The 23,252-nt window shown below is 45.7% G+C and overlaps 2 protein-coding genes across 4 annotated transcripts; both read left to right on the plus strand.

Moving 5' to 3' along the window:
- The first annotated feature begins 77 nt into the window (after positions 1–77).
- On the plus strand, positions 78–14,208 carry ALG8 (ALG8 alpha-1,3-glucosyltransferase). 3 transcript variants are annotated; one of them, XM_071556937.1, is made up of 13 exons: positions 78–163; positions 1,385–1,463; positions 3,208–3,401; positions 4,939–5,048; positions 6,509–6,576; positions 7,000–7,126; positions 7,674–7,777; positions 7,890–8,014; positions 8,725–8,822; positions 9,684–9,789; positions 10,463–10,560; positions 11,632–11,704; positions 13,419–14,208. In XM_071556937.1, the coding sequence occupies exons 1-13, from the start codon at positions 84–86 to the stop codon at positions 13,648–13,650; spliced, it is 1,494 nt and encodes a 497-aa protein (XP_071413038.1). In that variant the 5' UTR covers positions 78–83; the 3' UTR covers positions 13,651–14,208. The 3 variants fall into 3 exon arrangements, with proteins under 3 accessions (XP_071413038.1, XP_071413018.1, XP_071413029.1); XM_071556917.1 differs by having other exon boundaries at positions 7,890–8,010; positions 8,683–8,822; positions 9,650–9,789; positions 13,419–14,202; XM_071556928.1 differs by lacking the exons at positions 78–163; positions 1,385–1,463; positions 3,208–3,401; positions 4,939–5,048 and adding an exon at positions 5,189–5,417 and having other exon boundaries at positions 7,890–8,010; positions 8,683–8,822; positions 9,650–9,789; positions 13,419–14,203.
- A 1,676-nt stretch (positions 14,209–15,884) lies between these two features.
- On the plus strand, positions 15,885–18,380 carry NDUFC2 (NADH:ubiquinone oxidoreductase subunit C2). The gene is made up of 3 exons (XM_071571673.1): positions 15,885–16,285; positions 17,212–17,355; positions 18,190–18,380. The coding sequence occupies exons 1-3, from the start codon at positions 16,147–16,149 to the stop codon at positions 18,237–18,239; spliced, it is 333 nt and encodes a 110-aa protein (XP_071427774.1). The 5' UTR covers positions 15,885–16,146; the 3' UTR covers positions 18,240–18,380.
- Positions 18,381–23,252: the final 4,872 nt, after the last annotated feature.

Genomic DNA, 23,252 nt, shown 5'->3' on the forward strand with positions numbered 1-23,252 from the left:
GGCGCCGCGGGCGGGGCGGGCGCGCTCTTTAAACCGGCGGCGTGGCGGACGCGGCGGCGCATGCGCAGCGGTGGGGGCGCGCTATGGCGGCGGGAGGGCGCAGGTGGTTCCGCGCGCTGGCGCTCGGCGTGTCCTTCCTCAAGTGCCTCCTGATCCCCGCATAGTAAGGGCTGTCCCGGGGAGCGGGACCGCGGGGCTGCTCCGCACCCCTCGGGGGGTCAGGGAGGGGAGTGAGAGGTCAGGGAGGTGAGCGGGGGCTGCACCGCACCCCGCGGGGGATCGCAGAGGGGAGCGGAGGGCGCTGGGTTGCACCGCACGCCTCCGGGGGTCGGGGAGGGGAGCGGGGACTGCTCCGCACCCCTCGAGATGTTGGAGGGGAGAGTGGGGGCTGCACTGCACCTCTCGGGGGTCACGCTGCCCAGGGGGGCGGTGAGGGCAAGCACTCAGCAACAGGACAAGGGGGACCGGGCTTAAGCTCTGCCAGGGGAAATTTAAGTTGGAGATCAGAAAAAAAAATTCTTTCCAGACAGAGTAATCAGGCATTGGAATGGCCTGCCCAGAGAGGGGGTGGATTCACCATCCCTGGAGGTTTTTAAACTGAGATTGGCCGTGGCACTGAGTGCCATGATCTGGTAAAGGGACTGGAATTGGACCAAGGGTTGGACTTGATGATCTCGGAGGTCTTTTCCAACCCAATCGATTCTATGAAGGGAGCCGGTGGCGCTGCCTCTGCAGCATGGCACAGCTTTGCTTTAGTCTTTGGAAGCCCCTCCAGCCCTTCCTGCCTGGGTGTTGTTGGTCGTAGTTTTAAAAGTGTTTTTATAACTGAAAATCACCAAGCGAGTTGTTACAAAAACCAGTTATAACCTAGAATTTTGCTTTAATTGTCTGAGAAGGCCAAGGTATAAATAATTCTTTCCCTGTAGCCAGCTGTGTGACTTTTTGCTTGGTCAGATATTGATAGGAAAAGGAGGAATGGTTTTAAACTAGAAGAGGAAAGATTAATATTAGAGGCTGAGAAGAAATTCTTCCCTGTGAGGGTGGCGAGGCACTGGCACAGGCTGCCCAGCGAAGCTGTGGATGCCCCATCCCTGCAAGTGTTCAAGGCCAGGTTGCACAGGGCTTTGAGCAGCATGGTCTAGTGAAAGGTGTCTCTGCCCATGGCAGGGGGATTGGAACTAGATGGACTTGAGCTCTCTTCTAACCCAAGCCATTCAAAGATTCTCTGATATGTCCTTGGCACAAAGTTCATGCAGCATCTTTGTTACTGTGCCCTAGAGCTGTTTACAGAAGAGGCTTCTTTTTTATCTGCCTGTGGTGATGTGCTCTGAAGTATTTCTCCTTGACGTGCATGTATGTGACATTAACTATACCTCTTCTGTAGTTATTCCACAGATTTTGAAGTACACAGAAACTGGCTTGCCATCACCCACAACCTGCCCCTCTCTCAGTGGTACTATGAGGTAAGTGTGTGGAGTTTTTTAGCTGTGTATGAATTATAGGCACATTGAGTACATCAGACTGTGAGTGCTGTTAGTGGCTGTCCTACAGTGGGACAAAAACATACCAGGCACAATTTGCTGGCCCTGTGTAGCACATAGTTAAAAGATGAGAGTTCTTTTGGGAAGTCTCAGATACTTACAAAGGTGAAATGGCAAGAGCAATTAAGGCACATGGGTTAATAGGGTTTGTATGTGTGTATGGCCAGACCTTGCGAATGCAGATTTGGGCAGGGCTCTCCCCACGTGCCCTTCCAGCCTGCACAGGGGATTTTTTAGGTGAGGCACAGCGTGCGCAGAACTGGCCCCACCATTTCAGTCCTGAGGTCCATTTGCCACGGCCGAGCGAGCTTGGACAGTGACAGGGAAGTCCTCAGGACTGTCACTGCCCCCGGTACTAACCGGGGCTGACCCTGCTGAGCACCTGAGATGTGACGGGATGGGATGGCAGGGAGGCATTGAACTGCCAGGGGACAGTCCCACTGAGACTCGAACTCACGACCTCAGGATTCAGAGTCCAGAGTGCTCTCCTTTACACCACAGGACGGCCTTAATAGGCTGTAACACAGGAGCAAGTTGCATGGTAGTCTCAAATTGCTGCTCTCTTCACTTGTGTCATTGATGATATACAGGTATTAGAATAAATAGTCATGCAAATGGGTATATACATTATGAAATCAATCTCTGTGTTAAAAGTTTTGAACCTTTGCTGCTGAACTAGTAGCATGCATTGATTTTTATCTAGATGAATCACCTTTAAGTTTGTGATAAACTCACATTAAAACTCAATTATGGAATCATAGAATCGATTGGGTTGAAAAAGACCTCCGAGATCATCAACTCCAACCCTTGGTCCAGCTCCAGTCCCTTTACCAGATCATGGCACTCAGTGCCATGTCCAGTCTCAGTTAAAAAACCTCCAGGGATGGGGAATCCACCACCTCTCTGGGCAGGCCATTTCAGTGCCCGATTACTCTTCTGTAGGCAATTTTATAGTATCTCTTGGAGTACACGGATACATACTACAGTCTCTAGTACTCCTTGTAAGCATTTGGGAACTCTGTATCCAGGAGTAAATGATCTGTGCAGGTCAGAATTTTGTAAGGCTGATCCAGTATTGCAAACCAAATGTCTTTGATGCCAGCATGATCCCAGTGCCAGAGCAGATTGCCTTTTGATCAGTATGACAGAAGTGTTTGGGAACATGCACACTGGAACAGGTACCCCATCCCGACCTGCTCTGTTCTTCCTCCTGTGCTATTCCCACAGTCAGGGATTGGTCAGAGCATAACAGCTGTCCTTAGGGAAAAGATCACATAATGCTATTTGATCCTGATATGGTTATATGAGAGTTAAGATTTATTAATGAAGGAGTTATTTTGAGACTGCAGCAAGGCTGATTGTGTTGGTGATTGCTCTAATGTAGACCAATACTCACTGTGGGCTGTTTTATTGAGATGTTTTAATATTGACCTTATTACTGTAAGCTAATTTATAAAGAACAGTTATATATTGGTTAGGTGCAGATGCATAAAATGCTGTTTAATCTTTTCCTGCTATTCAGGAGACATCCTGTCTCTCTACCATTACAGTAGAAGAACAGCTTCAATCATGCTCAGCACCATAGAGCTTGCTGTGATGATCTGTACCTGAAGGACTGCAAACAGCATGGATTGTCTTAAACTATTTAATCTTCTTTCATCATTAGGCAACTTCAGAATGGACCCTGGATTATCCACCATTTTTTGCTTGGTTTGAATATGCACTTTCACACGTGGCCAAGTACTTCGACCCGCAGATGTTGGTTATTGAAAACCTGAATTACACCAGTCACGCAACCATCTTCTTCCAAAGACTTTCCGTCATCTGTACGGATATCCTCTTCATATATGCAGTTCATGAGTAAGTCTTAGTGTTCTAATTTTAGGGACAGTGGGTAGTCTTTAATATGTGGGCTGTTTCTGTAGCCACAACAAATAACTACTTGTACAATTAAGCTTGTGAATGCATGGAAATACCCAAGTTGCTTTAACCTATTCAAGGAGAAATTTGGAATATAGTGCTAAACACAAGGTAAGGTGTTCTTGGAGATGCAGTTGCTGTATGTGTGGTAATTTGCAGGCACTCAGACATCAGGTGCCATGTCATGGGCTATAGTTGGGTTTGTTTCTGTCACCGCATTCATTTTGTAGGAGTTGTGCAGGGCTGCTTGTGTGCTCAGAACAGGCTTTTTTCCTGTTACTTTTCTTGCTGCTCTGTTCTTCTAGAGTAGAAGCATAAAGGAAATTTGAGACAAAAATGCCAGTATCATCAAATATGCAGAGTTGTTCCAGTGGTTTTTTTTTATTTTTCATGATAGACTGATTATTGCAAGTCTGATGTAACAATAATAGTATCGGATACTCTCAGTGTGCCCTGACTTCGTGAAGATTTATTTAATACCTAAAGAGTAGAGTGGTGGGATGTTTTGAGAAATATGTTGCCTCCCTTAATGATTTGGCTGTAACAGTCTTCTTCCTGCATTTTATTCTGTCTGCTCCAAATCTTGGTAGAAAATTCTCTGACTGGAGCACTGCCTAAGCTTTTTTATTTACTTTCTTTATTTGAAGTCAGCTAGCTTTGCAATGTGAGGTTTTTTCCCTTCTGTTATTTTGGCTCACAGATGTGTGAATGTGAGGCTGAAGGGCTGGTGTCTGCAGGGGGTCATTTTGCCAAGAGAGGTGATAGATGTCTCAAGGCCAGGTTGGACAGGGCTTTGAGCAACCTGGTCTAGTGGAAGGTGTCCCTGCCCATGGCAGGGGGTTGGACTGAATGACCTTGAAAGGTCCCTTCCAGCTCAAGCCATTTCATGATTCCATGGATGAGCTGGCTTTCTTAAAATGGCTCTCCTAATAGTATTTCAGTACAAGTAATCTGTAAGTTTTTAATCTAACCTAACCCCACCTTCAAAAATAATATGAACCATATGGCTTCACACTGAGAAGTAAAGATATTTTCAGCCAACAAAAATAACTCATAATATTGGGGGGTGTGGAGTGGGGAGCCACGAAAAGGTTAATGTCCAGCTGAGGACCTTAAATACAACTTGGTATGTTGTCTCCAAAGGTAGCAATACATTGTTCATCCATGACAGCACAGGCTGTGACACCTTTACACTTACTGAATGCGAGACTTGAACCCGAGGCCAAGTTACTTAACATCAGCTTTGGCATGTGGAACACACTACAACTTTGAAATTTAAAATCCATGTTTTACTAAACTTTATTCATAACACTGTCATGACACTGCCCTTGATGAAATTTAGCAAGAATTTTATCGTTGTTTTCCATCCTAATAAAATGGCTGATTTCAGGTTAAGTGCACTTCTCAGCTCTTAAAACCAATGATGCTTTTATTGTCTGTTTGAATTAAAACTTTTCTTTCTTCTGCTCTTGTTCAGGTGCTGCAAGTGTGTAAATGGAAAACGAGCTGCAAAGGATATTCTGGAAAAACCAACATTTATTCTTGCCGTTCTGCTCTTGTGGAACTTTGGGTTGTTAATTGTGGATCGTATCCTTTCAAACCATTATGGGTTGTTTGTGGGGTTTTGTTGGTTTTTTTTTAACAACCTGTTACAGTATGTGGTTCAAACACATATTAATCCTATCACAGCAAGTAACACTATTGTTTTTCTTTCTGAGGTTAGTTAAATAATTCTACTTTTTCATCAGAATTATGATTTGGCAAAATAGAAATTGGTCGGTTTCTGATTTGCCAGAACTGCAGGAGGACCAACGAATCTGGCAGCATCGTGCCTGTTCCTGCTGGCTGCTCCTCTGCCTGCCTACAGAAGTTCTACAGAGAGAACTGTTTTCCTGGGTTTGATTCCAAGTTTGTCCCATGTCAAGGAAAATCTTCAAAGAGCTCCAAGTTCAGGCTGTATCCAATTGGCTAATGTTATATAGGAATTAGGAAGGCTTTCTAAAGAAGATATCATAGAATCATGGTGTCATGGTTTGGGTTGGAAGGGACCTTAAATATCATCTCCTTCCAACCCCACTGCCGTGGGCAGGGACACTTTCCATTAGACCAGGTTCCTCCAAGCATCATCCAACCTGGCCTTGAACACTTGCAGGGATGGGGCATCCACAGCTACGCTGGGCAACCTGCTCATGTTCTGATTGCCAGAAACTGGGAAATAAACTCTCTAACCAGTTTGTTAGGTGAGAAAGTCGACATTACTTTATTCAGTGCCGAGATTCATGGGGATAGTGCCTCAAAATATGTACATCAGTTATCAAAACTTTTGACTATTTATACATTTTAGCAAACAAAGGAATTAGTGTTCATTTGCTTACAAGCTAAGTAATTCGTTTCATTAATTAGTGTTTTATCTTCTATTGATTATTGATTTCTTTCTTCTTATGCTAATTAGTTTGCATTTTCAGTCTTTTAATTATCTTTTTCCTAGATAGGGCATCTCTGGTTTATGTAACATGTCTTTGTGGTTTATAAATTCTTCCTTCCTGGTCTGCAGTTCTTAACAATAAATTTCTCTTCTCGGCTTCATTAACTTCCTCCTCCAGGTCTGAGAGCCAAGCCCTAAACTTTTAATTTGTTTTTCTAACACATGGACATCACCCAGATCTTGCCCATCAACCGTTATCTACTTCACTGATTAAATCTCTTCTCAACATTTTCAATAAATATAGCTTGTTCAGTAACACTACTGCTTAAAAATTTAAGATTTAACCTTTTTAGTTTGCCTCATATAAGTTGTACAATACAAAACATAGATTGTTTTGTTTCATTTCATCAAGGTAATGTGCTACCATTGGTAGATTTTGTGTCAAAGAGTAGTAACAGGTAAGATTAAATAATGACTTGAGTCAGTGTGGTGTGAATTTAAGGTGGCTTCCTTGATTAAAATTCCATTTTAGTTTGAATTTATTGTTCATAACTTTGAGTATTCTCCAGAAAACATAGTAGTAAAGAAAGCTTGTTTTGTTCCTTTCTTGACTCAAGTTCAGATATTCACTTCCAGTACAATGGCTTTCTGTTTGGGCTGATGCTTCTTTCTGTTGCTCGTCTGTGTCAGGTAAACTCGAGTCACTACTTTGTCATCTTTTTGTTGCCATATCTGTTTTAGGTGCATTAATTCACTTCATTGGGGTGCCCACATTGAAGGCAATGGTGGTAGCTTGGTGTTGAGGTGTGCTGAATTCCGTGTTATACCTGAGCAATGTGGCATCATTTCTTGCCCTCTTAATATTCTTCCAAATCACCATAAATCACCAGACATAATTCTGAGGCTGTGGGGAGGTGAGGCCTGTCCCAGTTGTCCAAGTATGGTGTGACATACCTTTTGTGCATTAATACCACTGAGTTTGTAATTTGAAATAAATACTTTAATGCCTGTAATAAATGTCCCACCACCATAGGAGTACAACAGAGGACCATTAAAAGTTAGTACAAACAGTACAAGGAAAAGAGCTTAGGTTTTGTTTTGTTTTTCTTTTAGAAAAGGTATTTGGAGGGCGCTCTTCTCTTTGCTGTTCTTCTGCACTTCAAACACATCTACATGTATGTGGCCCCAGCTTATGGCATTTATTTGTTACGATCCTATTGTTTTACTGCAAATAATGCAGGTAAGATGGGGTTTTCCTCACTGGCTTTTAGGGATTGTGTTAATCTGTGGAACTAGAGCAACACTCAAGACATGCAGATACAATTGGAATAAAATTTTGCTTGAGAGCAGGTGTGGTAGGATCTTGAAAGATCTTTGAAATATATTTGTTTCTGTACCATTCCTGTTACTTCAAGAGTTCTTTGTCAAGTTTGTTGTTAAGAAGAACCAACATGAAACTGCAGGTGGCAATAATTCTTACTCTGGATATGAAACAATTAAATAGCATCAGAAGCTATTTCAAAGCCCTTCTTTGAGTTTCTCTCCAATTTTTATCACTGAAACATGCCTGACATCCCTCATGTGAACAGAGGAGGTAAATTTGGAAACAGTGAAAGGTTGTATAATGCAGGAGAGGAGATGTAGTGTGGAAAAAGGTAAATAAATGCCAGCTGACTGTTGAAGGAAACAACTGAACTGTTGCCATAAAAGGCTGTCAGCACCAAATGCTTTGTCTCCCTCTCCACTTATCACAGTAACTGTTTTTGTAATCTGTTTGTTTCTTATAGATGGATCCCTGAAATGGAGAAGTTTCAGCTTTCTTCATGTAACTCTTCTGGGACTGATTGTCTGCCTTGTTTCTGCTCTTTCTTTGGGACCCTTTCTAGTATTGGTAATAACCCCTTTTTCACACGTTACTCCCTAGGAACTGTTAGAAAATTGCCTTATAAAAATATCATGTGTCATCTAAGGAGGTAATTTCTTTCTTCTTCTGCTTTCTGTAGGGTCAGCTGCCTCAAGTCATTTCACGGCTTTTTCCTTTCAAGCGAGGCCTCTGCCACGCCTATTGGGCCCCCAACTTCTGGGCTTTGTACAATGCCATGGATAAAGCACTAACAATTTTTGGTCAGTATGCTCATCTTGCTGCTTGGTGCACCTTTGCAGATAGAGCTCTCTGGAATTTAGTCTTCCCCATTTGAAATGCATGTGCTAAATTAGAATCATAGAATTGACTGGGTTGGAAAAGACCTCTGAGATCATCAAGTCCAACCCTTGGTCCAACTCCAGTCCCTTTACCAGATCATGGCACTCAGGGCCACGTCCAATCTCACCTTAAAAACCTCCAGGGATGGGGAATCCACCACCTCTCTGGGCAGCCCATTCCAATGCCTGATTACTCTCTCTGGAAAGAATTTGTTTCTGATCTCCAACTTCAATTTCCCCTGGCAGAGCTTGAGCCCGTGCCCCCTTGTCCTATTGCTGAGTGCCTGGGAGAAGAGACCAATCCCCACCTGGCTAGAACTTCCCTTCAGGTAGTTCTAGACAGTGATGAGGTCACCTCTGAGCCTCCTCTTCTCCAGGCTAAACAACCCCAGGAATTATGTTTTCAGATTGCTATAAATCATCAGATTGTCCACACAATGCAGTGCATAAGTTTTCAGCAATAGGTCAGACATCAGTCACTTCCCTTTTCTGTCCTTTAAAAAAAGAAAAGACTTGGCTGTGTACTTAGTTCAGCTACTGCATTTTCTTTATTAGCATTTATCAGTTTGTGCTTTTTTTGTGTTTTGTTTTTAGGTTTAAAGTGCAATTTTCTTGATCACACAAAAATCCCCAAAGCCTCCATGACAGGAGGGCTGGTTCAAGAATTTCAGCACACTGTCCTCCCTTCAGTGACCCCAATGGCAACATTAATCTGTACTCTCATAGCTATATTGGTAAGAACAACTCGTGTTTTTTGAAGCTTTATATTATTTTGTCCCTAGAAGGTTTTAATTGATTAGTGTGCACTTCACATGAATTTTAATTCTAGGACAAGAAATATGTTTTCTTTAGAAACAAAAATAATAAAGCCAGTTATTAGGACAAATGTGGACTTAATATCTTTCTTTATACATGATAATACTTTCTTCAAGTATAAACTTGTATTTATGGCCCCTGTCAACTCTAGAATGGTTAAAAGATTGTTAAAAGCAAACTTGACTCAAAAACACTCTGTGTGCTGAGCTAGAAGTAACCTTTTGTTGTAGAAGGTGGTTGATGTGGGTAGAGTTACTGAATGGAGCTGTTTGGGCAGCTTACAGTGTTCTAACAGAATGAGCCACAAGTAAACTTGGTGTTTTTCACATGACAAGCACAGAATGAGAGGTTCAGTAAAGAATTGCCCAAATAGAGAGTCTTTTTCACTTCAGTGAGTAACTGGCCTTTAATGGAAAATCTTTGCTTCAACATCTTGATGTGGTGACTTTGATAAAATGAGTTTCGTGGCTTGGATTGAAAGAGAGTTCTTCCATGCAAATAGCAGGGAGTCGGCTCCATCTTTCAGTCCACTTTCCCCTCCTGTTATTTCGGCAGAATTCCTTCAGGCTCTACTCATACATCCAAATAGATCAGGTTCCTCCAGTGCTATATAATGCTTATGTCACAGGAGCACAATCGGGGTGTGCAGTGTTTGTTAACATTGAGAAAACCTCTTTGGATGATGGGTTGTGTTCAGGATTGCCAAACTTTTCACTGAAGTCCTGTTTTTGCCTGTTGTTTCTAGCCCTCTGTTTTCTGTCTTTGGTTTAAACCTCAAGGGCCCAGAGGCTTCCTACAGTGCCTTGTTCTCTGTGCGTTGAGCTCCTTCATGTTTGGCTGGCACGTGCATGAAAAAGCAATACTCCTTGCCATTCTGCCTTTAAGGTAAGGGAATTTTATGAGTAGTAGTTGGCCAGAGTGGGCCTGCACTCACTTGTTGAGGAATCCCCAAAGGGGACTGTTATGTTTTCAGCATATTTCAGCAGACGAACGTGTTACTAGAATGCCTTAAGCTGCAACAGTGTAGTGCACGTAAAGTAAATTCATTTCAGGCACAGATCAAACCTTGATGAACGCTGTGGTGCATAGTTTGAAATGCTGGATAGATTGTTCAGGAGCCAGCTGAGCAAAGGGAGCTTCTGTGGTGTGCTTGACAACAACAGTAATAGTTTCTACCAGAAGAACTTTATGCCTGCCTAGGGTGGAAGTGAGGCTGGAGTTCATAAGCTGCCTGACCAGTGGTACTACAAACTGTATTTTCCTTTTTCAGAGATTTAGTGATGTTTAAGCTCTTGTTTTCTTCTGGGCTTTGCCAATAGTTTTGTTCAGTGGGTGTGTGCTTTCCTGGGAGAAGGTTTCCTGGATCATTTTTCTCCTGCTTTTTTTCTCTCCAAGGCCATGTGATTTGGAAGCAGGAGACTTCATCACTGGTCCAGTGTTTGGAGGGACTGGAATACCATGAAACTGTTTGACCTCTTTTTCACTCTTGCGTGAATTGTGTAGTGTTTTGCTATAGTTTCTTTGCTAAAAAAGCATAACAAATTCTTGTCATTTTTAGCTTGTTGTCTATTCAGAGAGCCAAGGATGCTGGCATCTACTTGATTCTGACAACAACAGGGCATTTCTCACTCTTTCCATTGTTGTTCACACCACCAGGTAAAGTGTTCTTCTTCCTGTGGTTTCATCATATTGCTTTGGTTTATTTTTTCAGATGTGCAGGTGGTAGATTCAGATTATTTTATATAATACATTGAATGTTGCAAGAGAGACTGCATGTCAGCCTGTTTCCATAAATACAAACTCTCTCAACTGGAGTAAAGAATCATTGGTTTAAAAAGCTGTAGAAAGACCATAGGCCTTAAGTTGAAACAGATGAGAAGCTGTCAGTCAGTATTTGTTCTCTCTCATTTGGCCACGGTTCCAGAAAATTCTCCTTTTCAGAATCATGTCAAGCAAAACTGATGAAGACAATTCAAAGCTACAGCCCTGGCAGGCTGTTTTCCAGCTGACTCCTTCTTTATACTGTGCTTAAATTAAAAAAACCATGCAGCAGCATCAGTTAAATCAGTATGTGTAGGGACAGATGTGTCTTGGTGACCAAAACCTGTGTGTTCCTCCTTACTTCCTTCCTCTCCTCTGCTTTCGGTTAATGGAGGGCCTGTTTGCCTCACTCAAACCCCAGGCCATCATAGCTATGACAACATTGTAACACTGAATCCATTGTCATCCTTCAGGGAGAGTTCAAATACAGAGGCTCACGCTCTCTTGGTCTGACAATGCTGCTTGTTTGTGACAGTGAAGCTGCTGCCTTCAGAAAAGGGAAACTTCCTCTGCCTTCTCTATTAGATAATTTTTATCTAGTGTGTAATGTAGAGCTCAATAGCATTGATTTGGCTGTCATTTTTGCTTTAATCACTTCCCAGTGATTTGTGATTTCTTTTCAATGGGAAAATCTTATTTGCAGTGCTATCACAAATTGTAATTATAATTATTGTGTTCAGTATATTCATAGATAATTGAAGTAAGTGTATTACAAATGCTTGGCATTTGCTTTAGTAAACATGTATGCTAATTTTTAGGTAATCTAAGCAGTAGAACATGTAAGTATGGAAAAAGCAAAGTTGGGCAATGCAAGTGTGATGAGTAGGATTTAAAGATACTGCAACTCATATGGCAAACGGTTTTTATAATTAATTATAAAAGTACATAATGTTTTTTGTTTTTCAGAACTTCCAATTAAAATACTGCTTATGCTGCTGTTTACTGTTTATAGCTTTTCTTCGTTGAAATCTCTATTCAGGTAATCAAAGAAACTTTGTTCTCAGTGCCAGGAACAACAGCATTTCTTCTGGCAGTGGCAACAGCCTTGTCTTAAGGGGCAAACAGCACGGAAAACCAGTGCTGAAGTATCAGATTGAAGTGTTGCTACTCCAAGGATGCTGCTGCTGCTGCTGTTCTCAGGAGGCAGTGCTGCTTATAGCACATCCTGGTTATAGAATCGATTGGGTTGGAAAAGACCTCCAAGATCATCAAGTCCAACCCTTGGTCCAACTCCAGTCCCTTTACCAGATCATGGCACTCAGGGCCACGTCCAATCTCACCTTAAAAACCTCCAGGGATGGTGAATCCACCACCTCTCTGGGCAGCCCATTCCAATGCCTGATTACTCTCTCTGGAAAGAATTGTTTTCTGATCTCCAACTTAAATTTCCCCTGGCAGAGCTTGAGCCCGTGCCCCCTTGTCCTATTGCTGAGTGCCTGGGAGGAGAGACCAACCCCCACCTGGCTAGAACTTCCCTTCAGGTAGTTCTAGACAGTGCTGCGGTCATCTCTGAGCCTCCTCTTCTCCAGGCTAAACACCCCCAGCTCCCTCAGCTTCTCCCCATAGGAGTGTTATGTTATGTTTGAGTAGTGACAGCTGCCCAGTTAGTCCCAGCAGGCTGTAGGTCCCCACCTGTTAAAACACGGAGTTGTGATGCTGCAGCCTGTGGGATTTAATTCAGTATTGGACCCCTTATTACAGGGAGTTATCTGGAGATTGTTTGTCTTATTGTCCTGTGTGGAAGAGACAGGTTGTAAATAACATACATTTACAAGTTGTGATTTGTCAACAAAACTGCAAACATTTGGCTGTCAGAACATGTAATTGCCCAAAACCATCCTGGGTAGCTTTACAGCCTATTGATCTCTTACCCACTTGAGCAAAGCAAGTGCTTATCCTTACAACACCTCTAGGCTCCATTGCCCTGTTTCCCAGATTTCTCAGGGCAAAACGAAGCTGTAATGGGGGATGTCAAAAGGACTGTAAATGTGTTCAGTACTTCAGGCACCTGCTTTTTGTAGGTGATTTTCTTTCAGCCAGACTGCTTTTTCCTCATTACTATTTAAGAATTCAGTCCTTCTCTCTCAAGAACTGTAAGTAAAAAGCTCTGTAGAAGCTTAATTTTTGTCTAGAGATGGAGCTTTTGCAAGTTTGTTTTTCCCAACTTGCCAAAAAGGAACAAATTCCTACCAGAACACGAAATTCCCTGTAAGCTGCCGGTAGTCAAAACCCTACCCCAGCACACTTTGCAAGAGAGATCAGCTACACAGTATGTCCTACAGAAAGCTTGGGGGAAGAGGTTAAATTAATCTGACATTTCCAGTCCTTGGATATAGAACAGCTTTGGTGGAACTAGTGTGTGTGTGTCTGTCTGTGTGTGTGTGAAGGTCTTTTCAGTTGTTCACTGAAAGGAGGTGAAGTAAACCACAGCAGCTGATGAGGTTTGTCCTTGGATTCCAAGGCATCTTGGAACTTGGTGTAAAACCCACATGATAAGGCAATTACCTGTAGTCTTGGCTATCACATTGGGGTTTTTTCCTACTGAAACTCTTTAAATTGTTGTTTAAAGCTTTATTGTTAAGTAGTAGGAAATGTTCTTTGCACTGGTGACCAGTGATAGCTGAAAAACAGAATAGTTATTTTAGTTAACATCATGTATTTTAACACTACCTCTTTTTTAATTCCTCTGGCAGGAGGGAGAAGCCTCTCCTTAACTGGCTTGAAACAATCTACCTCATCCAACTAGTGCCTTTGGAAATCTTCTGTGAAATTATATTTCCTCTGACCCCCTGGAAATGGCACTTGCCTTTTGTCCCTCTGTTGCTGACCTCTGTGTACTGCGCTCTGGGTGTCACATACGCTTGGCTGAAACTCTACGTCTCTGTCTTGACCGAGAGGATCCCTGTCAGGCAAAAGGCCGAGTAAAGCTGCAGTGCTGGGACCAGTCCCGGGATGTTCCTTCCAGGGGTTGCTGGGACAGTGAGGGGTTGTCACAAGGACACAGAACCCTGGATAAGACACAGTGTCTGTGCCATCGCCAGCAGGGAGGTTCCCTTCCTGTGCTTCCAGACTGCCCAACAAGGATACCTCTGAGCAGATGCACTTGTCACAGTGACATGGGAGGCTGTGCACGAACTGTGAAGCTCAACAAAGTCCAGACTCCTGTCCTGAGGAAAACCTGCCTGATTCTCCCATTATTGTTTGTATTTGAATAAAAATTGCTGAGTCAAATCAGAAGGGATGGTTGCTGTGTAGGAGAGCGTTGTCACTGCATTCTGTGGAATTTATAAATTAAAAACTGACTTTTTTTTGAGCATTTCTTGCATTTTTTCAGGTCACACCTAGGCTCTGCTTTTGAGGGACATGTGCACCAGTAAGCATGTAGTGTCTGGCTGGAAACTCATCCTGAGGTGCTTTGTCAAATTCATGAACACTCAAATACCAGGTTTTAATTGTGTCCATGTCACATTGATCTTGTTTCCTAGATACTTTTCAAAGAGGGTTTAATGTTCTTCTAATACTTATTTTTGTAGCCCTGATGACCAAATTGAGGCATAGCACTGAAATTAATTTTTATAACAACTATTAAATTACCATATAATGTAATTTACACAACTGTATTTATTTGTAATTCATGTAAAACTCTGCAATTATAACAAAAGATCCAGGTGTCCACAGTTCCTCTAGTAAGTTCAGGAAAAGGTACATTGTGTTCTGCCTCTCTAGAATCGTGTACCCTGAAAGATAACAGCTCTTTCTGTGGTACATCATTGTACTTTTTAAACCCTATATAACCATCCCTAAACGATGTTTCTCTGGAGATTGGGATTGGGTTTGGATTCCAGTGCTGATGTGAAAGTGGGAGGAGAGAGGGCATGAATGACTGATGTTGTTATTGTTTTTTCTAGTAGTTGTTGAACTTCCTTGCAACTTCTCAACTTAGATGAAGAATGGGATCCCTTCCGAAAGGATAGTCCAGGGATAGTTAATGGGTGTTGAGTTCCTTGACTGTGCATGTCTGTATGTATGGCCAGACTTCGTGAATGCAGAGTTGGGCAGGGCTATCCCCACGTGGGTGTGCCCTTCCAGCCTGCGCAGTGGATTTTTTAGTGGATTTTTTGCCACGGCGGAGCGAGCTTGTACAGTGACAGGGAAGTCCTCGGGACTGTCACAGCACCCGGTACTAACCGGGGCTGACCCTGCTGAGCATCCGAGATGGGATGGGATGGGATGGCAGGGAGGCATTGACCTGCCAGGGGACGGTCCCACTGAGACTCGAACTCACGTCCTTGGGATTCGGAGTCTGGAGTGCTCTCCATTACACCATGGGACTACCCTTGATCCTTGACAATTTTGGATGTTAAAAGCGAGTGGGGCTCTTGTTAGAACTGTGGGTGGAGTAGTCGCTGTGGCCATTTCTGTAACCAAATAGCTTGAACCTTTAAATGTTTCAGGGCTACTGAGCTTGTATTTAGGCCTTCTCACCCCATTTTTCATTAATTACTCATAGTTTCTCCTTTTTTTTTACACCATTAATGGCTTTGCCATGCTCTTTTTAGCTGCTGGGGCCGCCGGTGGTGCCACGGTGCTTCTGCTTGTATTTCACTTCTGGTCTAAGCCTCAAAGCTCTGCACAGGGTAAAGTGTTGCAGTGCTTGTGTTTATCATAGAATCATAGAATGGATTGGGTTGGAAAAGACCTCCAGGATCATCAAGTCCAACCCTTGGTCCAACTCCAGTCCCTTTACCAGATCATGGCACTCAGTACCACGGCCAATCTCAGTTTAAAAACCTCCAGGGATGGGGAATCCACCACCTCTCTGGGCAGCCCATTCCAATGCCTGATTACTCTCTCTGGAAAGAATTGTTTTCTGATCTCCAACTTCAATTTCCCCTGGCAAAGCTTGAGCCCGTGCCCCCTTGTCCTATTGCTGAGTGCCTGGGAGAAGAGACCAACCCCCAGCTGGCCAGATCTTCCCTTCGCCAGTCCTGATGCGGTGGCAGCTCATTTAATGTGATTTCGCCTTAATTAAAAAAGCAAAAACTAACAACATGGTGTACGTCACAGCCTTTAATCCGCCGGCAGGCCGAGCTCTCAAAATTAATGGCTCGGATTTTAGTGCGTGATTAACCCTGTGCTGCACTTCCCGCGGGGCCCGGTGGAGGCAGCGGGCCCGCCCCAGGCACAGGGCTCGGGGCTGCGGAAACCCCCTCCCGCCCCCCTCAGGCTGCTTAGGCCCGGCCGGGGGGCGCGGGTGGGGTGCAGGGCTGATCTACGGGCCGGGGCTCTGCTTTTTGGGGTGATTTCTGGCGAAATAAGCAAAGGCGGGAGGGCGGCGGAACGCGGGAGCGCGGCGCGGGTGCGTGGGGGAAGGCGCAGCCGCCGCACCGCTCCGCCCGGTCACCTTCGGCGGCCGCAGCCATGGCCTTTCTGCCCGATGAGGCCCGGTCGCTGCCGCCGCCACCGCTGATCAACAAGGGCTCCGTCTGGCTCGGCTTCGTCGGGTGGGTGACGGCACTGCTGGACAACACCTTCAACCAGCGCCCCGTCCTCCGAGCCGGTGAGAGGGGAGCCCGAGGGGAGAGGGGAGCGGGGAACGGGGCGGGCGGCGGCGGGGAATGAGCTGGGGGGCCGGGGAAGGGCTGTGTGGGATTTGGGGTCACGCCGAGGGATAAATGAAGGAAGGAAGGGGAAACAGCCTGGAGTGAGGGGCTGCGGGAGCGGCTGTGTGGGGTCTGGGGTGACCTTGGGGGTCACAGGGGCGGCTGTGAAGGGGAGGGGGCCCTGGGAGGGATATAAGGAGGGATGTGGGGAGCGATGTGGAGGCTGGGGCGGGTTGAGGGAGGATTCGGGACTTAGAAAGGGGTGTGTGGGATTTGGGGTCACGCTGAGGGATAAATGAAGGGGGGAAAGGGGAAACAGCCAGGAGTGAGGGGCTGGGGGGCTGCGGGGTGTGGGGTTTGGGGGGGACTGTCAGCAATGTCGGGGCTGGGGAGGGGGAGGAAGCCCAGAGAGGAGGGATGGAGAGGCAGAGAGGACTTGGGGGCTGTGGCTGTGTAGGATTTGAGGTCACTCCGAGGGATAAATGGGGAGGGAACCCATAGTGGGGAGGGTTGGAGGGGAATGGGGTGCTCAGTTCTGATTTTGGGAGTCTCTATGTGGGGAGGGGGTGAAGGGGTGGGAGCTTTGCAGTGAGGGGTCTGTTGGCTGGGGGGTGTTGGAGGTAATTGGAGAAGGATGGGAAAAGGACATGGTGTGAGTGTTGAAGGGATTTGAGGAATCTGAAGGATGTGGAGGGCAGGAAGGAAGGGAGCCCTGAGGAAAGGGGGTGTCTCTGTGTGCCTGGCAGGGGCTGTGGCAGGTGTGGGTGCTGTAGGCAGAGAGGAACTGGGCCATGGGGGGTCCAGGGAAGGCAGGGGGGGCTGCCTGAGGCCCCAGGGAGAGGGGCTGAGGCAAGGAAACGTGGACATTGCTCTTCTGCTGCAGGTGTTCACCGCCAGATCCTGCTCACCACGGTGGGCTGGTTTGTTGGCTACTACCTGACGAAACGCACAGAGTACATGTATGCCAAAGTGGACAGAGAGCTGCTGGAGTACGTCAGGCTTCACCCAGAAGACTTTAAGACAGCAGGTACAACGAGTGTTGGTATTTTAAGAGAGACCTCAGCCTGCCCTATCTACCAGTTAACAAGTGCTCAAATGTGTAAAGATGTTGCTGGGCTAAGTCTCTCCTGCTTATTCACAATCTAAATTGCAACAGTATTCAGGATTTTATGATATGAAAATAGGTATTTTTATTGAGCTGTAGATCTGCCTTGATGACCACCTCTTCCTCCTAAAATGTTATTTTAATATAGAAATAGCAGAGCCAAAAAAAAAGAGTAAACCAAGCTTTGACCACTGAAGAAGAAATGAAGTAATAAGGATTAGAATTCTCATTATTCTTGTAATACCACAGTTGTACTGTTTATTCTACAAAATGCCTGTGTATGTAGGTTCAGAAATTGCATGGTGAATATTCAGAAAAAAGGTAGAGCGGGGGGAAAACAGGATAAATAGAAATGTCAGGAAGCCTGCAGTGCTGTTGGCTTAAGCCATGGTGAAGAACAGCAATTTTTTACTGAATGTAGTCGCTGAGCCCATCAATGCAATGGCAAATTTTGGTGAAAATTGCCCATTTTCTAATACAGTGCAGTTAGGTGGCTCTGGGTGTTAGATTGTGGCCTGCATCATGCCATGTTGGAAGCAGCATGTAGAAATACAAAAGTGTTAATATGGAGATCCCTTCACGGGCATCTGTGGAGAGCCCTATGGAAAAGAAGTTATGCATTTAGTTAAAACAGCAAGGTAGTGGTTTGCTGTTGGTAGCAAAAATCAGATTTTGTTTTGTGGTTTTGTTAACCCTAATGTGAAACATGTTTTGAATTGACCTCAAATGCTGATTAGGTTTTCCCACCTCTTGCAGAAAAGAAAAGAATTGGAGAGCTTTTGGAGGATTTCTACCCAGTTCGCTGAGGATTCCTGCAGCAGCAACACATCACTGGATGAATTAATGCCATACCAGGAACTTCGGTAGCTGCCTGTAACTGCTGAACCGTCCATGGCTGGGAAAGTAAAGCTTTACTTGATTTCATGTAATAAAAGCTTGATTAAATACTTTGTGTTTAATTATTTGTTCTTCTGTTCTGCTATGATGTGTCGATACACAGGTGACGGGTACTTGTAACAGGGTAATAACTTTGATTTATTCTTTTTCAATTGTTTTAATTGTGAGAGTGGGAACTTGTTCAATGCAGTATTTTAAAATACCCAGAGCATAGTTTTGTGAGTTCCTCCTTTTTATTTCTCAGTGGCATTTCTCCTGACCCTTGAGGATGTGCTTGACCAGCCCTTGTAGGTGCTTTGGTCAAAGTCTTGCTGTGAAATTAGTTCTGAACAGGTAACAAAAATATATGCACTCCTTAATTAATTCCCTCACTATCTTTTGCATTCTTATGTGGCGTTTTATTTGCTGGTGATGAGGATCCAACGTTTCTCCTTTCTCACGTGACTGTTCCCTCCTAAATCCACATACTGAACACTCAGGAATTTTGCTACAGGATGCTCAGCATCTGGGGTTAAAACACTTCTAGTTGAGGCTGCTCCAGTCGTGACAGTTTTCAGTCTACCTTTTTTTGCTGGGTTTCACTATCTGCCCTGGCTTCCTCCTGTACTGCCTCTGTCCCTGTGCACATTTGCTGAGACTTTCTGCTCTGTGCAGTGTCTCAGACTCTTTCTCGAGCACCCCTTTCTTGGGGAAGCCTCTCACTATGCCCTGAGTGCTGTTTTCTTACCCCTGTGTCCAGCCAGTGCTGTGCCAGGAGTTGGAATAGTTGGGTCTCTCTGCAAGGTCTGATTCTGCTCCCAGGTGATGTTCCAGCAGAACTTGAGAGCTCCTTGGATCGACTGGTGAAAGGGAACGCACCAGCAGACCTTTTTTACAGCCACTGCTGCAGCTGCTACTTCCCCTTGCTCTGTCCACTCCTTGTGGGCCCTTCTCTCTGCCAGAGGGACTGGAATGAGTGTCCCCCCGGATATGCCACATGGCTGCGCTGTGTGCTCAGCAAATCCACGCCTTTCACTGCCCTGTGAGCAGCAGACCAGGGTTTGGAGGCGGAAACAAAACTATCCCGAACTGTCGTCCCCTCCCATAGGGCTGCTCACACTGTCAGTATCTCATACCCTGTGCCCCAAAATGTTCCTTTCTCCCTCTTTTCTTTAGCAGTGGGTCTGGAGCAGGACCTGTGTGGCCACTTCTCTGCTGGACGTACAGCCTCAAGTCTCATCTGAAAATTAACTTCTCAACCCATTTGCTCTGGGGGAAGTGCCTGTCTCAGGACTGTTGCCCCAGCATGATGAACTGAAGTAGGAGTGAGTCATCTTGCATGTGTGTGTGTGTGTGTGTGTGTGTGTGTGTGTGTGTGTGTGTGTGTGTGAGTGTGTATGTGTGTGGGTGGGTGAGTGTGTATGTGTGTGTGTGTTTGTGTGTGAGTGTGTATGTTGGGTGTGTGGGAGTGTGTGTGTGCATGAGTGTGTGTGTAGGTCAGTGTGTGTGAGGTCAGTGTGTGTGTGTCTCTGTGTGAGTGTGTGTGTGGGAGAGGAGTGTGTGTGAGCACGAGTCTGAGTGTGTGTGTATGAGTGTGAGTGTGTGTGTGTGTCTGTGCATGTGTGTATGTATGTATCTGTGTGTGTGTGTATGTGAGTGTGTGTCTGAGTTTGTGAATGTGTGTGTGTGTGTGTGTCTGAGTTTCTGAATGTGTCTGTGTGAGTGTAGTGTGTCTGTGTAGTGTGTGAGTGTAGTGTGTGTGTGTAGTGTGTATGTGTGTGAGTGTGTGTGATTGTGTGTGTGTGAGTGAGTGTGTGGGAGAGGAGTGTGTGTGTAAGCATGAGTCTGTGTGAGCGCATGTGTATGAGTGTGAGTGTGTGCGTCAGTGTGTGTGTGTGTCTGTGTGCATGTGTGTATGTATGTGTGTGTGTGTGTGTCAGTGTGTGTGTGTGTGTGTGTATGTGAGTGTGTGTCTGAGTTTGTGAATGTGTCTGTGTGAGTGTGTGTGTGGAGAGTGTGTGTGAGTGTGTGAGTTTGTGAATGTGTCTGTGTCTGTGTGAGTGTTTGTGAGTGTGTGTGTAGTGTGTGTGTGTGTGTGTGAGTTTGTGAATGTGTCTGTGTGTGTTTGTGTGTGTGTGTCAGTGTAGTGTGTGTGTGTGTGTGAGTGTGTGTCTGAGTTTGTGAATGTGTCTGTGTGAGTGTGTGTGTTTGTGTGTGTTTGTGTGTGAGTGTAGTGTGTGTGTGTGTGTGTGTGTGTGTGTGTGTGTGTGTGTGTGTGTGTGTGTGTGTGTGTGTGTGTGAGCTGCAGCGGGGAGGAAACCTGCTGAGCCCATTCTAGCAGCACATCAGCGATGCTGGGCCCATTGGGCTGTGATCAACCTCAATGGCGAGGTTGATCTCTGTGGTGATCCCTGATGGGCAGGAAGATCTGCTGAAAGTTGATTACATTAAAAAGGAAAATGACAAATTTATTAGATCCCAAATTGACAGAATGGGTAAGATTGGAAGGGACCACTGGAGGTCATCTAGTCCAACCTTGCTGCTCAAGCAGAGTCTCTTAGAGCATACTATTCAAGATTGTGTCCAGACATTTCCAGAGTATCTCCAAGGAAGGAAGACCCCCAACTTCTCTGGACAACCTGTCCCAGTGCTGAGTCACTTGCAAAGTTAAGAAGTTCTTCCTCATCTTAAAATGGAACTTCCTGTGACCGTTGCCTCTTGTCATATTGCTCAGCACCACTGAGAAGAGCCTGGATCCATCTAATTGGCACCTCCCTTCAGGTATTTCTGTACATAGGTGAGATCCCCTGTCAGTCCTCTCTTCTCCATGATAAACTGGCCCAGCTCCCTCAGCCTTTCCTTGTAAGAGAGATGCTCCAGTCCTTTAATCATCCTTGTAACCCTCTGCTGGACCCACTCCATGAGCTCCATGTCTCTCTTGTACTGAGGAGTCCAGAACTGGAAACTGCACCGGGTGAGGCCCCACCAGGGCTGAGTGCAAGGGAAGGATCCCCTCCCTCCACTGCCTTTGCCCTGAGGACACCTGGCTGGCTCTCAGCCAACTTACCTGACCCCAGAGCCAGACCTGGGGTGCGCAGGTGTGGATTTGTCAGGTGCTTTCCTCCTACCTGAGCAGGTGACAGGCAGCAGCACGAGGTACAGCTGACACCACAGAGCCCTAAAATGGAAAGATAGGGGTGTGCAGGCTGAGACCCTGCCCTGTGGTGGGTTGGGATGCTGGCAGCCGCCACCCTTGGGTGTGGGAAGTTGTGTGATTAGGACTCCTTGGGACTGGGGATTGTGTGATTAGGACTCCTTGGGACTGATTAGAGAAGGGAATTCAGGGTTTCTCATTCATTTAACATTTTGGGACAAAACTGTGCTTTATCTCTTGACTTCCTGACACTGACCTTCGGTGCCCAGGTCACTGCTCTCTGCTGGATTTGTGTCCCTTAACAGATTTAAAGGAAGAGCTGACATCCTGATTTGCTTCAATGATATGAGCAGAACGCAAATTTCCCTGTGGTGGAAGGCAAGAGTGCGGGTGTCCCTGGAGCCTGTCCAGGGCAGCGCAGAGTCAGCACCCCCTGCCCCTGCCCTGTCTGCCAGCATCCTGCTGGGACCAGCACTGGGGTTTTCCAGGACAAAGACCTTTGCTATGACCATCCAACAGCTCTTATCAGCTGTGGCCAACAGTGGTGGTCAGCAGCAACAGGGCCCCGCGGGGGCTTGACGCATCCCTGGGGCACTGTGATGCAATGCCCTGCAATCGGAGCAGGCAGAAGGTTCTTGTGACAGACTGGGCTTGGGGCCAGTTGCACAGACAGGGGCTCTCAGAGACAGACCCACCAGTCCTGGGGGGTTGCAAGTGTCCCATAACACGTCAGCAAGCCCTGCCAGCTGCGCCAGGTCACAGACCTCTTCTGGGAACATCTTACATCTCTCACTGGTCATGTTCAACAGTGGCGGTGAGTGCTTCATCCCTTGTCCTGGTACGACTCTTCCCTGGGGCACCACGAGGCTCTCCAGCTGCTGAGCATGCTGCCCAAGCCCAAAGCATTGCTGGAGGGGACTGAAAGCCTTCCTCCATGTGACACTGTCATAGTTTAACCCCAACCAAGGCACCAAGAACCACAGAGCTGCTCACTCACTCCCCCATGATTAGGATCAGGGAGAGAGTCAGAAGGGTCAAATCAAGAAAACAAGTGGCTTCAGATATAAACAATTTGATATGGAAAGCAAAAGCTGTGCATGCAAACACAGCAGAACAGGGAATTTATTCTCCAATTCCCATGGGCAGGCAGGTGTTCCATTATCCCCAGGACCCCAGGGCTCCATCATGTGTAATGGTATCCTGGAAAGACAAACGAGATCACTCAAAGCATCCCCTCCCTCTTTCTCCTTCCTCCTTCCTCACACTTTATATGCTGAGCATGATGTCATATGGGGATCATACTATCCCTGTTGTGTATCCTCCCAAATTCCCATGCACCTTCAGCCCCCTCACCAGCATGGCAGCGCAAAAGCAGAGAAGGCCTTGAGGACTGTGCAAGCATTGTCAGCAACAACAGAAATATCTCTGTATTATCAACTGTGTGTTCAGCACAAATCAAAACCATACCAGTTCCATACCAGATACTGGGAAGAAAAAGAAGTCTGACCCAGCTAAACCAGCACAAATGGCCTTGTTCTCTAGTGAATGTGGGTCCCACACTTGAGCTTCAGTCAGGTAAACCACCAGAGGGACTACACATCCTTTGTGGTCCCCATCTCACTGGGAACCAATGTCTGTCCATTCCTTATAGTTCAACACCTGGCTCTGCATTCAGCCTGGGAGCAGAGGAGCTCCAAAGATAGCGCTCCATGATGCTCCAGCCAGAGGTGGCATTGCAATGGCACACGGCCTTGGTCTCTCCCAGTACACCCCTCATGCTCCATTTTCC

Source organism: Pithys albifrons, chromosome 1 (genome assembly GCF_047495875.1).
Source record: "Pithys albifrons albifrons isolate INPA30051 chromosome 1, PitAlb_v1, whole genome shotgun sequence".
NCBI classification, from domain to species: domain Eukaryota; kingdom Metazoa; phylum Chordata; class Aves; order Passeriformes; family Thamnophilidae; genus Pithys; species Pithys albifrons.

What these genes read in the sequence shown, in the direction of transcription:
- NDUFC2 (XM_071571673.1), top strand. Translation starts at nt 16,147, where the DNA reads ATGGCCTTTCTGCCCGATGAGGCCCGGTCGCTGCCGCCGCCACCGCTG. An exon ending in GCGCCCCGTCCTCCGAGCCG is followed by an intron (nt 16,286 to 17,211) that starts GTGAGAGGGGAG and finishes CTTCTGCTGCAG; the next exon opens with GTGTTCACCGCCAGATCCTG. An exon ending in AGAAGACTTTAAGACAGCAG is followed by an intron (nt 17,356 to 18,189) that starts GTACAACGAGTG and finishes CACCTCTTGCAG; the next exon opens with AAAAGAAAAGAATTGGAGAG.
- ALG8 (XM_071556917.1), top strand. Translation starts at nt 84, where the DNA reads ATGGCGGCGGGAGGGCGCAGGTGGTTCCGCGCGCTGGCGCTCGGCGTG. An exon ending in TGCCTCCTGATCCCCGCATA is followed by an intron (nt 164 to 1,384) that starts GTAAGGGCTGTC and finishes CCTCTTCTGTAG; the next exon opens with TTATTCCACAGATTTTGAAG. An exon ending in TAAAGCACTAACAATTTTTG is followed by an intron (nt 8,011 to 8,682) that starts GTCAGTATGCTC and finishes TTTTGTTTTTAG; the next exon opens with GTTTAAAGTGCAATTTTCTT.